This window comes from Cannabis sativa, chromosome 9 (genome assembly GCF_029168945.1).
Source record: "Cannabis sativa cultivar Pink pepper isolate KNU-18-1 chromosome 9, ASM2916894v1, whole genome shotgun sequence".
Classification (NCBI taxonomy): Eukaryota; Viridiplantae; Streptophyta; class Magnoliopsida; order Rosales; family Cannabaceae; genus Cannabis; species Cannabis sativa.
In genome coordinates this window covers 3,257,793-3,273,626 of record NC_083609.1, presented here as the reverse complement: position 1 = coordinate 3,273,626, position 15,834 = coordinate 3,257,793, and the positions used below count along the sequence as shown (strand labels likewise).

The window sequence follows — 15,834 nt, the reverse complement described above, 5'->3', positions numbered from 1 at the left end:
ATGATGCTATGTTTGGCTTTGTGGAAAGCTTGGATTGATACTATTTGGAATAGAAAAAGAAAAATGATAAAGGGCATCTATGATGCTTCATACATTTATACGAGATGTCATATTAATATTGGTGCAGTTTAATATCGGATTCCACTTATTTTACTAATATTTATAGAGACTGCTAGCTATTTATAAGGCGTCATCTCTTACTGAGTTACTGGTGCTAAACATTATAGTGCTTAATAATAATGCTCATATAAAAATGGAGTTCTTTGATCAGAAATTTAGGGTCTTCTTTGGTTACTTTGCTACCAATGAATCAAACTAGATGTTAATTTGTATCAAAATAAATGTTGACGCTGCTCTTTTCACTCAGTAGTTGGGGCTTTAGTTGGGTGTCAAGCTATTATTAGCACTATAAAGATGTTATTGTCAAGTTTAAGGAATTTTTTTTTCTATTTTCCCAGTGCTTGTATCCTACATGACAGACGTGTAGATCATTATATGTTTTCTGTACCATAAAAAAACTAGTTAATGTTGTTCTTATTTTAGATATGTAGATCTATAGAGAAAAACAAATAGAATGTACCAAGAAGAATCAAATTACAAATACAAACAATTTAAATTGAGCATATTAATCAAAAATATTTCTCTTCTAAACTCTTCTCACCATAACAATCTAGTGAATTTGGTAAGTTTGTATGAGTTTTAATTTTATGTTAGTACACCGTACGTATAAATGTACCATATTATTTATTTATATCTATTTATATTTGACATACTTTGATTATAAAGAATTTTATTTATTTTTAATGCGTTGAATTTTAGGTTGTTTTGTGTTTATAAGATATATTATTACACCGTTTTGTGTTTATAAATAGTTTTGATTATTTTTTTAATTGAATTTAATTATAGGTAACTTAGTTTTCTATAAACAAGTTTATTTATTTATAATGATTTGTGTTATTAGCTCAGGTTTTTTTATTATTATTTATTTGGTAAACAAGTGGAAACAATATGTTTTTTTATGTGTATAATTATAGGTACAATATTTATCATAATTTATTTTTGTTTTTTTTAATGTTTATTACAATTATTGAAAAAAAAAAAACCGATTTTGTTTAATTTATTTTTTTTGATTTTTTGTGTTGGTTTGATTTTCCTATGATATGAATAAAAATCTCAAATATATTCCTTGGGTTTATATTTTTGGTGTGATAAATTTTGGCAGTTTATTATCCTTGATCCTGAGTCTATTTATAAGACTGTTGTTGTCTTTGTTGAATCTGACTATTGGTCTGTGCAAGCTTTGTCCAATTCAGTGAATTTACTTTCCTCCTTTTGATTTTATCGGTTTGGATTAGAAATATTTGCTTCAAACCCTTTGTGTTTCTAATGTTGTTATTTCTTTTGTTAAACTCTCGGGGAACAAAACAGCTCATTGGTTAACTAGCTATTTATGTTTTTCATTTGATCGTCTTTTTCATTGAGATTGTTCCCAATAAAGGGTCATTTTAGTGGTTGATTGCTAATGAAATTGATTAAGATTTGTTTAAAAAAATTGGTTTATTATCAGTATAAAATCATGTCATGCACATATCAAATAAACATATTTGTTTAATGTGGAAATATTTTCAATTTCAATTGTGTTGCCGAAGTACTTAATATTTTTTTTATTATTTTATACATTGTATTCGTAAAATAATTTTGCAAAGCTAATTCTTTTTTTACACTCAAGAAAAAAAAAAAATAGATTTTACTATGGTGATGGTTTTTTTTTAACCAAAAAATTAACTTTTATTAAATCAAATCAGCTACCAAGATAGCTTCCAAACTAACAGGGACATAACCCCCGCGGAAAACACAGCCAGGAATGGAACCAAAAGAACGAGCTAAAAAGTTAACCACTTGGTTCCTGGACCGTTTAACAAAATTAATTGAAATAGAAAATAAAAAAGAGGACTGCATAAGAGCAACACAATCCGTAATTAAAAGCCCCACCGGAGACAACACCCTCTTCTTCAGTTGCACGGCTTGTACCAGCAGCAGCGAATCCGACTCCATAACCACAAACTATGGTGATGGTTAATATCATGTATATTAATGTGATTTACTTTTTTTCAACATATATGATTTACTTAATATATTAAATTTATACATGGAATGTAATATATTTTATTTTATAAATGGAAAGTGGCTTGATTGGTGTAGTTTATTATGATTTAATATTTTTAGTTTTGAAGTATTCTATATAGAAAAATTTACATAATATATCAAAAAAAATTACAAAATAAATCGTAAAAATTTTTATTTTTACGTTTTGAATTTTTTTATTTACGAAAATATATCTTCAACAAAAATAATAAACGGTTTTTCAGTTGCTGTGAGGTTATTTTATAATTTATTTATAATTGTCGCGAGATAATTTTTTTGTTGTTTTCTTACGTTATGTTGAGAAAGTGTATTTTTATAATTTTAAAATTTTACAAACGTATTTTTATAAATAAAAATTTTAGATTATAAAATTATAAACAAAACGTAAACAAACGTATTTTTTTAAAATTCTCCTTCTATGTATAATAATTTAAATAGAATATAGTGTCTTATTTTAGTAATTCATTTAATTTTGTGGTAGATTATTAAAAGAATTATTAACATTTTCGCTCTCTCAACTTTTTACATTATCAAGTTACACTCTTTATAGTAAACAACTCGTTAATAATACTCAAAGAAATATAATTTTTACAGTAACGTAGTTCTTTTATTATATTTATTCACTTTTATCGTGAAACAAGTGACGTAATAAATTGTAATTGAAAAATAAATGCAAAATAAATACATTTAACCTTTTTTAATTTAATGATTAACGTAAAAAGAATGATCAATATTCAATTTGCATCTATTTATTAACTATCATTTATCACTTCACTTATTTCACGATAAAATTAAATAAAAAGTGATAGAAAAACTACATTATTGTAAAATTTATATTTTGATGGATATTATTAACAAGTCGTGTATACTAGAGGAAACACAACTTAGTAGTATAAAAAATTCAGAGGACAAAAAGACTAATTATTCATCCCTTATCAAATTATAGAATGTAAGCTCATATAACACAGATGTTTAAAATTTACTAAATCTCACTTGGAAATTAATCAAAATCCAATCAACATAGTCTTTTGGCCAGAGAGCAACTAAAGAAGAAAACATTTTGTTTGTTGTATTAAAGAAAAGGTAGGGAGGTCTTTAGAAGTATCAAAGAGTTATTCATATATTGAAAGAGGAAGGCAAATGCAGTGTCAATGTGGTCTACTTGAGTTGAACTTCATTTATTTGCTGCTTGCAAACCCATCAACACCTAACACTTTTACATCCATCATTTATGATCTTAGTTGAACATATCAAACAAAAGCAAAAATCTTTAAAATTAAGAATTTAACTATGTATGAGTCAGTTATATTACACCTAGTACCAAGTCAAGCACGCTTAACTGTGGAGTTCTTTTGAGATGGGCTACCGAAAAACAAGATGCACCTTGTTGATATAGATAGTACCAATCAATCCATTTAAGCTCTATTCAACTGTGTAGTCCCATACCTACACAGTCTTAGAATCATCCCACTTGACCTTACTCAGGCGGTGTGAGATTGTACAGCTTACCCGGTATTTCCCCTTACGGATCACGGGACTACTGACTGTCACATTTGTGAAATTTATATTAGACTAGTAGCTATCAAGCCGTAGCTTTTAGTAATTGAATAAATGTTACTTTAGTGTTTAGTGTGATTAAATCTATCAAAAAAAGAGTCAATTAAAATCTGACACTCATTGTTTAGTGATGAAAAATATAGGATGGGAAACCTTCATTTTGAAATATGAAGCAACAATATTAACAAAAAAATATAATAGAGAGAGAAGACTATATGAATACCTCCTCTCTCTCTCTCTCTCCTTATTATCTACACGATTAAAGTGTTTGAAGCTCAATTCAACATATTCGTTTGTACACTTTTGCATACAATTAATAAGAATCCAATTCCAAAGCTTCCATGCAATTCTTATATGGAGATAGAGAAACACAGCAGGATCCAATTGGTGAACACACAAGCATCATTTTAAACAAAAACTAAAGTAGAATTCACCATGAAAACAAATGCAAGCATACACACAGAACAAAAAAACACAGTCAAACAAAAGGGATACAAAATCCAAAACATAAGATTTGTGTGATATCTGTAAAATGAAACAACATAAGAAACAAACTACTAAAATAAAGAGGGTATTAAACAACACAAGAAACTACAGTCTCACCGATGAAAGTTCGTGCAAGGGATCCAAAAGACAAGAATTGAAAGCCAAGAAAGCACTCCTCGATTAGAAAACCGAAATCTGCAAAAAAAACCCATATGAGTTTTGAAAACAAAAAAGCAGTATTGAGAAAGCAAAATTGAAAAAGATGGAAAAATTACCAGAAAGCGATGGACTTTGGAATGTGAGGTTGAAAAGGTGTTTGGTGAGAGGAAAAAGAAAGGGATTCTCATAGAAACAAACAGATTAAAGATTGAATGGGAAAATGGGAATGAGTTTTGGAAAACATAATTGCTACATTGATTTAAATAGAATAAAACACACTAAATTTGAATTGTTTATCTAAATTGGAAAACACATGTTTTGGTCAAACATTCTTAAGCTTCTTCATCTTTGAAGGAGGCCATTTCCCCTTCTTCCTCAGTTTTCTCTTCCGAACAAGACGTTTTCTTCTAAGCCTGATTTTCTTAGCCAATTTCATCTTCAGCTTCTGTTCCATTCTCTCCTGAAGCTTTGACTCCAATGGAAGTTTATCAACTGAAACTTGAACCTCTTTGCTTTCTGACTCATTACTACTTTCAGTTTCACCACTTCCATCAGTAGTTTCAGAAGAAACTTTCACCACTACAAAACCCCCCCTTTTCATCACCATAGGCATTTCATTTTGAACTCCAACTCCTCCGTACATCATACATTTTTGGTGCAAATCAATGGGTTTAATTTGAAGCCTCGAAACTGAAAAAACAAATCAAAATTACATTACGTCTAAGTGTTTGATGAAAAGCCTGAGTGGCCATTTGTTCTCTGATAATTTAAACATTAATAAAATCAATCAATTGAAATGAAATTGAACTTACAAGTGGGAATGGAGGAGGTTACCGAAGAGGAATATGAGGAGGAAGAAAGGAGAGGTGAATTGAGAGAAGAAGAGGAGACGATGAGAGCAGCCATTGTTGCTCTGTTACCTTAGCCGAATGGAGTGAAATGGAATTTGTATGGTTTTGTTGGTTTTCTTACTTTTAGGATAAGCTCATTTTTGTAAGATTGTTATGTGGTCCTTCACTTCTGAATATTTACCTTTTTAAGTTTGTGTCTCTCATTTTTACCCCTATATTTTGATTTCTTGTCATTTATACCCTCTTTTTCAGTTTCTAATATTTCTATGCCTATTTCATTTCACCATCTCTATTTCTACTCTAACCCGAGATTTGCCTTCAATGATATCCTTTGTAGGCTTTGCAACCATTTCTCCACTAAAATTGATAATATCTGCACTTCACAATCTACTACTTAGAGCACTCTCATTAAACTTGAGTTGTATTACTTATTCTTCAAAATATAAAGAAAATGTAGTAAAAAGTGACTTTCTATCAAATGAACTAAACTTGAGTCATTATATTTTTTTTTAGCTGAATGAATAGTACTTATCTACATGTATAGTATTAACAAGTTTAATCAAACAATAATCTTTATAATAACTGTCGAGCCTTAGTAACTTGAAATTACATATTAATATCAATTTATATCTAATCTAATTCTATTTTATTTTAGTATAAATTTTAACTTAATTATTAATTTTATATTTGATTGTCATTTTTTGAGTTTGTGAAATTTGAAAATAATAAAAAGATAACTATAAGTCTATAAGACTATACTTTAAAGGGATTTTTTCATTTTTACACTTCAAACTAATTAATCCTTATTGCAACTAACGCTACAATCACTTTAGAAACCCAAACCGTAAATTTGAAAAAAAAAATTAAAAAAAATAATATATTGAGTAGTTCCCTTACTTTATAACATAAAATAAAAAAAATTAAGTATTCAAGATTATGGGATCGTGGTGCCCCAACTCATGGGCTGTTTATTTTTCTTTTTTGTAGAGTCGCGACTCTACACATAAGTGCCTTAGCAGGACAAGGCTCCTTGAAACTTGTACTTACTTTTCAAGGCCAAGGTTCCTAGGTGTGGCGTTGTGGCTAATTTGTTTCCTCAACATCTTTTTAGGGCAAGGCTCCTTTTGTGGGGTCACGGCTCCATTTTTTTTATATAATTTTTAACATTTTCACGGTTTAAACTAATTACAAAACAAAATTAAAATGTAAACTATAACTAAAAGAAATTATAATTTGTTCATAAACTAAAGAGAACTTCACTAAAAAAATGGCAATAAATAATTGGGATGCCCCCTAATAGTGCTGTTGTTATTTTTTAGCATTTATGAATTAATCCCTTTAATGATTGGATAAATGGTGTTTGATGTAATTAAAAATTTATTTAAAAAAACAAACAACACTTTCTCATCATCCCAAGTAAACATCTAACAACAATACAATATGAGGGTGTTACCTATTGCTTGAATGTGGCTTCAAAAGTGGCTCCAACAACACACATTCAATCTTTCTTGTCCTTTTTAGCCCAAAACTATTTCAAAGCGAAGCTATGCAATAGAAGAAATTTTAACTCCAAAGCATAACTACTGAGTAGAGTCCAATCCATATACGAATCAGATTTCCATGCATCTCTTACAGCAGCTCTCCACATAAAATTGGCTCCAAAATGATTAACTTCCAACATGTCAGCAACTGAAAGAACTAAATCAAATGTGAGTCACCGACGTGACTTAAAGTGCGTTTTTCCTGGCCCCGAAATGTCCAACTTCATTTTCAGTAGGTGAATGAGTCTAGCAATCACCGGAGTTGCTCACTTTTGAAACCTTGCCTTGTAATGATCAAGAGTAACATACTCCACCGACACAACACGGTCATCAAACATCCGCCCATGCAAACAATGTGCTGCCATGCAAGCAGCCTCTGTTCTTCCAAACTCCACAATTACACAACCCACCTCAAATATGCTTCCGAGATCAAAATCTCGTTCCTTGACAACATCCTTCTCTGTAGCATCTGTTTCTGTTTTCATACTACCATCCAATTCAGCAGCATTTCCTAGTTTACTGCTATCAGCATCTTCCATATTTGAGCCATCTTTGGGATTCGGTTTGTTTTCTGAATCATCAGCATCCATCGGGACAGCGCAAGCAATCTTGTCATCGTGATGTTCCACTGGCACATCACTCTGAGGCTGAACTGTTTGAGGCAGTTCTTCATGTAAAATGTTATCTGGTTTATTATCATCAGTACCGATATCATTGTCCTCATAGTTGTTATCGTCTGTAACTCCCTCTTCCTTGTGTTCTTTCACTCTGTCTTCCTTATGTTCTTTCAATCCATCTTCCTTATGTTCTTTAACATCACTTTCAAACTCTACTTCATCAATTCGACTCAGCTTATCATCCACATGCTCAAACAAATTTTCTGCTTCTGTGTCTTTATCCTCACACACTGATTTTTGTTCAACTCCGCCTGCTTGTTCATTGCTATAAAGTTCGGATGCTTCTGTTCCGGTGGTCTGACTACTGCCTTGCCTGATAACATTAACAGACTTGACACTGCCAAACCTACATACAAATAAGATAAAGAGTTACTTAAAAGTATTTTTCGAGTTCACTAGAACAGAAAATACTGAAAAATTCTGGTACCTTGCACACTCCAATCGAACATCTTCAATCACTTCTTCAATCAATGGTTCTGAGAGTAAGGAGAAATCCTCTACATTGAACTGATTTTCAATGAAAACATAAATAAAGGAAGAACACAGAAAGATCTGTCAGTGACAACATCATTCTTCTTCCCCTCTTTTTTAGTCAGAAAAATATATTAATTGGGAGGTTGGTAAATACAGAAAAGATACTACATTTCATAAAACTATAGTGCAGTGAAGTGACCATACCACATTTTTAAGCTTTATAACTTGCGTAGGTTCTTTCAGAAGTGGCTTTGCAAATTCTGGAATCTCATACAACGACGAATTCTCAGTATTTTCCTGGGAAATATTTTTCGTTTGGTAAGGAAACAAGTCATCAAGGTAAGTAAAAATCAACACGCATAATAATTTTCTAGAACCATTAGTGTACGACCCTGGTATCAACTAAGAGGAACAAGAGAGCGATGGTATACCATGGATGCTCCAGCATGAAGTGCCTGAACAACAGTCAATACTTTCCCTCCCAATTTCATACCATTCAGGCCAGCACAGGCTTTTAGAGTAACTGATCGATCTACATACTGATAAAGAGTATAAAGCTCAGAAAGTATCAAAGCTTATGTTGTAAAAGCGAGAAAATAAGATAACACTATAAATTTGGTTTGATGCAAGAAAATGATTAAACAGCTCAAACTTTATGAAATATAAGTAGAGAATCTACAGTCTACACACATATCCAACTATGACATTGGGATTGCCCAAAGCATATTATTACTCATTATTAATTGGTCTAAAGAGGCCATTTACCATTGAAACTATTTCCGGGATCCCAAACCATTATGACAATAGTACCACTAAATCGATATTGTAGTGCCTAAAAATTTTTTATTAGAAACAAATGTGAGTCACAAGTATGTTTTTATACCATACCTCTAGAAATGCACAAGATTCGTCTAGATTGTCATTGGCCTCAAAATAGTATGCCTTAAGAGATCCAAACACGCTAACGATCTCCATGAGCTACAAAAGAAGCACAAAAGGATAAAGTCACAATACGGAGAGATGAGACAAGTAACAAAAAGCAATTAGAAGAAAACCATGTGTGGGAATGGAAGGAATCAAGGAAATGTGCTACAATTGAAGCCATACTTACCATTTTTGATGAAAGAACCTTTGAAATTCCACCAATGAAGATCTGCAAGAACACAAGCATATAAAAGAAAGAAGAAAAAGAGGGAGAGGGAGAGAGAGAAAGAAGAAAAAAAACTACATATGAACCAAAGCAAGCAACGTAAGTATTGAATAGAAAGTCAAACAGAGAAATTTAAAGAAAAAGAAAAATCTAATAGTTGCTCAAACATATACATAAAGTTCAAGATCACAACTAACGGAACAGCATGCTATCTTAACCGATGTTAAAAATATAACTATGTACAATAATGCCAATGAATAACCAATCAAGAAGTCCTTCCTAGGGAGCTTAGAGAAAACATTGACCAAGCGTAAAAGCTAAAAAAGTGTATGTGTGCGGCACACATGGACACACTTATAGAGATGAGAACATATAATTGAATCTTATCTTATACTTGATAAAGAGGTTCCACTGATGTCATCATTTATCATCCGAAACTATTTAATCTTTTATGTATCATTTAAATTTACAATATTACATGAGCACTTGATGAACTTCATATCTAATGGAAACAACTAATTCTATTAAATAATTCTAGCAATAGCACTAAATTATTATAGGCCAATTGTTTAAAATGATTAAATATTTAGTCTGCAATTCTTTTTATTCATGGGTTCGCAGAAAACAAAATAACAAACTTTTTGCACCTTCAAAAAAGAAAAGGAAAAAAAGATGTAGGAAACTAATAGTAATAACCCTCATAATTCTTGTTAAAGCAATGCAATTGAGGGACAAAAGCTTGCACTGACACACACAAATTTGGTTGGTAAGCTGCTAAAATTGCATACCTTGTTTGGCGAATCCTTCACAACATCTGTAATTGTATCGACAGCAGCCATTGATTTCTCCTGATCGCCAGTCTGCATGAAAATAGTAACTGTCTGAAAACCTGCTACATAAATGGTAACCACAACATACCTCAGAAAACTGCAAGCAGGCAGTATAAAGTACTAGTGCATCTAAAATTAGCTTTTGTTAACAGCATATTAAAAGAATCATGTCCTAGAAATCAAACCAACATTTTAGTTAAAATAACCTGTTGTGGTTTAACCAGTTTCAATACAATATTCATACAGACCATGCATGCATAAAACTTCCATAACCAAGTAGTGATCAAAAACAACAAATTTAAACTACAACCACTAACACACTTATCCACCCAACCAACTGATACATCTACAGGACCTGAACCTTGAATCAATCACCAAATACACTCAACCAACCACTTGAGCTATCCTCGAGTCGTGATAATGAACATGCATCTTAATTTGAGCAAATGTGAAAGTTCAAAGATATGATATTATTCTTGATTGTTTTTAATATGCAAATGCAACTAAATGCCATAATACACATTACAAACCAAACTGCAAAATTAGAATCAGGATTAAAAAAACTAGTTAGCTAATATCACTTGCAACCACTCCTTGAGCTTCTGCCAAAGGTCAAAGTCTTAGTCCTAATAAATTAAATCTCAACCAAAGTTTCATTAGTTTTACATTTCGCATTTCACATTTCACATTCCAAGGCTCTGTGTTCTCCTCGCATTCTACCATTTAGGAATTAGGGTCCATGTTTTTCCTCAGTGAGGGTCATCTTAACAGATAAAATGGCTTCACCTTTAGAATTACTGTGACTTCAGGGGTACAACTTCTAGCGTGTCATTGACTAACAAAAGTAAAAATGAGGAGTCATCGCAGCAATATAAGCCAAACACATATATTTTTAGATAATTAAACAAAATTATAAAAACTAGTTGTTGTAACAATATCACATAAAACTTAGCACAGAATCAGGAAACCAAATTCAAATACTGCATACTCAATGGATCATGCATCAACAAGATAAAATCAAAACAGCAACAAATTTTGTTTCAAAAAATGATGAGAATAAGAAACAAAGACTAGGATTGTTATTCTTACTGCCACTTCAACAAAGTCCTTAGGTCGTCTAATTTTCAAAATAGAACCAGAAATGGACCTTCCATCAAAAGCAAGAGCAGCTGAAGCATCTTCAGGTGTAAGAAATTCCACAAGAGCTTGGCCCTTGTCTTTGTTAATCTACAGTCAAAATAGGCAATACAAATGTGCATGAACAAAATCCTCATGATACTGAATTCATGCAAATATTGAGGAACAATGCAAGTGCACATAAGCATTACAGACTTACAATACAGCTAAGACACGGTTGGGTCCCTTGGATATGATTAGCAGCTGAAGATAGCAAAAGATCGTTAAGCCAGTCCACCAAAGCTTTCTCAGTCGTTGAAGAGGGTATATTTTCTACATAAAGTCTCCTCATAGGACGTGTAGCTTGTGTTAATTGGATGGAGTCAATGGTAGCAAATCTTTTATTGGATAAAGAAGTAGCGAAAAATCCATAAGGCAACTCTCTAGGAATTGAAGCAATAGCAGCAGCACTAGCCAACTCTTGCACACTTGCAGGCACAGCAATGTTTGATGACTGAAAATTAGTAGGAGCTAAACCAGATAACATGTTTTCAGCTCCTACAGGTGGGAGGTCCCACTTGGCACTTTTCTTCTCAGATGAATGAATAGGTGGAGGAGTCTTCTCAGCAGTCTCACTCAACCTCTTCCTCGGTGAATAACCACCAAGCCCACTGGTTGATTCATCATGCCGTCGATGGTGACTAGTCAAGCCATTACTTGATAATCTACTCTTGTCAACATAAAGTTGTTTTTCAGATCTATCCTTAGAAAGATGGGAAGTATCCTCTTTATTAGCCACCCTATTATGAGAAGCACGTTTGTGAGCCCCAAGAGAGGCAGATCTGGACCTTTTATTTCTATCCTCACGATCTCTGCTTCTAGACCTTCCCCTTCTCATCTTTGTATCTTCATGATGTGATTTTGATGATTCTTTTCCCTTGCTTTTCCCTGAAATGTCTGTGTCATAATCCTTCCCTGTATCAAGTTTCTTTGCAACATTTCTGTCTTTAGGTTTCTCATTATCTCCATTTTGATATTTTCTCTTGCTTTCTCTTTCAGATTTCCCTCTTTTTAGGTCTGAATGGCTCTCCTTCCCTGTTGAGTCCCTCGAATGCTTCTTTCCAGCTTCATTTTGTGTGCTATCAGTCAAACACTTGTCCTTCTCTCTCCTATCATGCATTTGTTGGTCATTTCTTCCTCCATGCCTGTCATGTTCCCTCCTACCATGCATTTGTTTGTCATCTCTGCCTCCTTGCTTGTCATGTTCCCTCCTTTCATGTATTTCTTTATCATTTGTACTTCGTTGCTTGTCTTTTTCTATCCTCTCATGTGTTTCTTTATCATTTCTGCCACCTTCTTTGTCATGTTCTCTCCTTTCGCGTATTTCTTTATCATTTCTGCCCCCTTGCTTATCATGTTCTCTCCTTTCTCGTATGACTTTGGCATTTCTGCCTCCTTGCTTGTCATGTTCTCTCCTTTCATGTATTTCTTTGTCATTTCGGTCTCCTTGTCTGTCATGTTCTCTCCTTTCATGTACTTCTTTATCATTTCTACCTCCTTGCTTGTCGCGTTCTCTCCTTTCATGTATTTCTTTGTCATTTCTGCGTCCTTGCTTGTCATGTTCTCTCCTTTCACGTATTTCTTTGTCATTTCTGCCTCCTTGCTTTTCGTGTTCTCTCCTTTCATGTACTTCTTTGTCATTTCTGCCTCCTTTCTTGTCGTGTTCTCTCCTTTCATGTATATCTTTGTCATTTCTGCCTCCTCCTTGCTTGTCATGCTCTCTCCTTCCATGTATTTCTTTGTCGTGTTCTCTCCTTTCATGTATTTCTTTGTCACTTCTGCCTCCTTGCTTGTCAAGTTCTCTCCTTTCATGTGTTTCTTTATCATTTCTGTTTCTTTTAGCTTCCTTGCTCGTATAATTATTGGGCTTTGTATTCAATTTGTTTTCCAATTCACAATCTCTTCTATCTTTCCCTTTCAAATGATTGTCTTCAGATTTATTATCAACAGAAGTTAACTTCTCTTTCTTTCTGGAGCTTATCTTCATTGTTTCCTCTGCAACATGCACTTCAGCATTGGGCGAAGAGCCTTTGTGAAATCTGTAATCCCCATCAGATTCAAAGCTATGAGGTGCATCCTTAACAATATCTTCCTTTGAGATTGTTTCAGCTTCAACAACTCCTATGACTTCTTCACATAAGCTCTTCTTCTTCCTCCTTAGCATAATCTCTTCAAAGCTTAAAGGCCTTGTTCGAGCAGCACTTCCTTCATCTCCATTATGCAACGAGGAAGCATTGCTTTTGTCATACTTTTCTTTCAATCGATGTGATGTGCTCATCTTGCTAATCTTAACTTAGTTGGTGCTTTATATATGATGGAAAAACTTAACAGAGAGGCCAACTAAGAAGATATCACCACATATCTGCACAAGGAAGATAATAGGATTTGAGGGTCAATAACCAGAAGCATTAGTTGTTAAAACTTGGATCAATACTTATTAATATGAAAGACCAAATAGAACCATGATAAAAATGGTAAGTGTTAACTAACACATAAGAACTTTGCATACCTAAACTAAATCTACAACAATTCAAGTACCCCCAATGGACAAGTTGATCAAATATACACCTCAAAGAAATTCACTCCAATGCAGGGAAAGTAAAACAACATATCATCCATTCCAAGAACACCAATTTGGGACTCAAAACTACCTAAAGCTCCTCTACTTACAATAATAAAATCAATTAAGCTTAATTCTTCTGAAACAGAAAAACAAAACACATAAATGTATAACAAAAAAAAAACTCATGTTGTCCTCAGAAGTTAAATGAAGCAAGAAACCCATAACCAAAATCCAGAAACATTATTAGCAAGAACAAGCAAGTTGTATAATTATTTTCAGATTTGTTGTTCATTCTTTCATGAGGTGGAAAAGATAAAGATTAAAGAGCCACAAAAGGAGTCGTACGTAGTACCTATAAGGGCGGACATGATCATGTGGCGGCGAAGCGAAGTGATAGGATTAGGCCGGAACCGAAGGAAGAAGACGATGAGGGAATCTTGAAACTTGAAATTTGAAAATGGCAAAAATGAAAACTTTAGGGAAATTGGGAAATGGGTAAAACCTAGAAAAGAAAAGACAATTGCTAAAACCTCTTTCCCATCTATGATTTATTTTCCCTCACTTTTTCTTACGGCAAATTCTCAGAAATAAAAGATGTGTTAATATTAACATTTGTATATGGAAAAACAAACAATTAGGATATTTAGTCGAGATTATTTGGCAAGAAAAACTAAAGTGACTATATTATTGTTGGTATAATTTAATATCAAATTTTACTTATTTTATTTAATAAATATTAAAAAAATTAATGCCAATTATACCGCTATACTTTATTGTGATGTTAGGCACTTATGTTGCTTCGCTTTTATTTAGTAAATATTTTTTGCGATTAGTTAATAATATTTCGTGAAAAAAAATATTGTTGTTAGATACGGGTGTGCTAGTAGTGGCGCTTCGACTGGTTAACAATGCTCCACAAAAGTTATTACGTTAAAGTTTATGAGACATGATATTTAGTAGTTATACATTGAAAGGTGTTAAGGTACATTTTAGTATTTTTCTATGTTTTTCTTTTTTTTTTGAAAATAAGCGTGTTCATTCCAATAGATAATCAGTGTTAGACCTCTCGGTCATTACATAAAAGGTCCTCCGAAACTAAGGAGACCAGAATAGAGCCATACAACTTGTTTATAAAAGCCCAATTAGCCACATTATGGGCAGCAAAATTACAAGTTCTATTAGCAAAAACGAAATTACAACAATTAAAAGAGGGAGAAGATTCAGCACAAAAGGAGATATAGTTCTCAATCGCCCAATGAGACTCCGTCCCATTAAGAGCATTGATAACCACTCTTGAATCACTCTCCACCAAAACATACTTATAACATAGTATTTTTCTATGTTAAATTATATGAGAAGTGATTTTTAATTGAATTAATAGTGATATGACATATTTGAGGGTGTTAACTACCATTAATGTCTTTTAGTTTTTCTCTATTTAGTTTCGAGTATTTTGTTTTTGTTATAAAAAATTATCGTAAATTATGATGTCATTTGGTAATACTTTTATTTTTTAATTTTTTAATCACAAAAATAAAAGTAAAATTTTGTTTTTGAAAAATAAAAATGCGGTCGGTAATCACAATTGTTTTTTAATTTTAAAAACAGAAAATAAAAGTGTATTCTGTAAAGTTTATTTTTATATTTATTTTTTTATTTTATTTAAGTCGGATCTAGGTCTGGGGTCGAGTCCGTGTCTGGGTTAGGGGTTGAGTTCGGTGCCAGGGCCACGGCCAATTTGGGTCCAATCCAAACCTAGTTGGACTCCAAAATATTAATTAAGAAAAAAAAAAAAACTTTTTAAAAATATTTTGAAAGTGACTTTTTTTTTATTTTCAAAATTTTCAAAATTTTGATTCTCAATTAAAAAATTATAAAGTAAAAATAATTTTATAAAACATGATTTTGAAAAAAAAAAAAAAAAATTGTTAAAAAATTGTAAGTAATTCAATTACTTATTTTGATACTTGGTTATTAGCTCAAAAAAAGATGGAAAACACCATTCAACTTTAGTTGTGGCTATTAGCGTTGAGGAGCATTGGACTAAACCTAGCGTATTAATGGTTTGAGATCATGCCAACGGGTTATTAGAAGCTACTATAGAGTATTATTTGGGGCGAGTTGAGCCTCATGTTGTAGAGGCCATTGGCTTGAAAGAGTTCCTTAGCTGGATAAAGTTACAGACTCACCATTTGGACTTGTTACAACAGTGTACCAATTTACTC

General features: G+C 32.5%; 2 protein-coding genes across 5 annotated transcripts; both read right to left on the bottom strand.

Moving 5' to 3' along the window:
* Positions 1-4,107: 4,107 nt before the first annotated feature.
* LOC115723370 (large ribosomal subunit protein cL37 alpha) lies at positions 4,108-5,343 on the bottom strand. Of its 3 annotated transcripts, XR_009684450.1 has the most exons (4): positions 5,160-5,343; positions 4,464-5,037; positions 4,306-4,383; positions 4,108-4,227 (listed from the first exon to the last, which is right to left on the bottom strand). XR_009684450.1 is itself a non-coding variant. In XM_061103967.1 (2 exons), the coding sequence occupies exons 1-2, from the start codon at positions 5,251-5,253 to the stop codon at positions 4,670-4,672; spliced, it is 462 nt and encodes a 153-aa protein (XP_060959950.1). In that variant the 5' UTR covers positions 5,254-5,343; the 3' UTR covers positions 4,108-4,669. The 3 variants fall into 3 exon arrangements, 1 of the variants encoding a protein (XP_060959950.1); XR_009684449.1 differs by having other exon boundaries at positions 4,108-4,383; XM_061103967.1 differs by having other exon boundaries at positions 4,108-5,037.
* Positions 5,344-6,519: 1,176 nt separating this feature from the next.
* On the bottom strand, positions 6,520-14,266 carry LOC115722171 (uncharacterized). 2 transcript variants are annotated; one of them, XM_030651304.2, is made up of 10 exons: positions 13,962-14,266; positions 11,207-13,408; positions 10,960-11,097; positions 9,829-9,900; positions 9,002-9,043; positions 8,779-8,868; positions 8,322-8,429; positions 8,095-8,187; positions 7,844-7,923; positions 6,520-7,762 (listed from the first exon to the last, which is right to left on the bottom strand). In XM_030651304.2, exons 2-10 carry the CDS (start codon positions 13,322-13,324, stop codon positions 7,006-7,008), a joined length of 3,498 nt encoding a protein of 1,165 aa, XP_030507164.2. In that variant the 5' UTR covers positions 13,325-13,408; positions 13,962-14,266; the 3' UTR covers positions 6,520-7,005. The 2 variants fall into 2 exon arrangements, with proteins under 2 accessions (XP_030507164.2, XP_030507165.2); XM_030651305.2 differs by having other exon boundaries at positions 13,955-14,218.
* Between the last annotated feature and the right edge of the window lie 1,568 nt (positions 14,267-15,834).

Coding starts and splice junctions, on each gene's coding strand:
- LOC115723370 (XM_061103967.1), bottom strand. CDS start 5,253: ATGGCTGCTCTCATCGTCTCCTCTTCTTCTCTCAATTCACCTCTCCTT. Junction 5,038..5,159: donor AACCTCCTCCATTCCCACTT/GTAAGTTCAATT, acceptor TTGTTTTTTCAG/TTTCGAGGCTTCAAATTAAA.
- LOC115722171 (XM_030651304.2), bottom strand. CDS start 13,324: ATGAGCACATCACATCGATTGAAAGAAAAGTATGACAAAAGCAATGCT. Junction 8,869..9,001: donor AGGTTCTTTCATCAAAAATG/GTAAGTATGGCT, acceptor CTTCTTTTGTAG/CTCATGGAGATCGTTAGCGT. Junction 7,924..8,094: donor TTATAAAGCTTAAAAATGTG/GTATGGTCACTT, acceptor ATTGAAAATCAG/TTCAATGTAGAGGATTTCTC.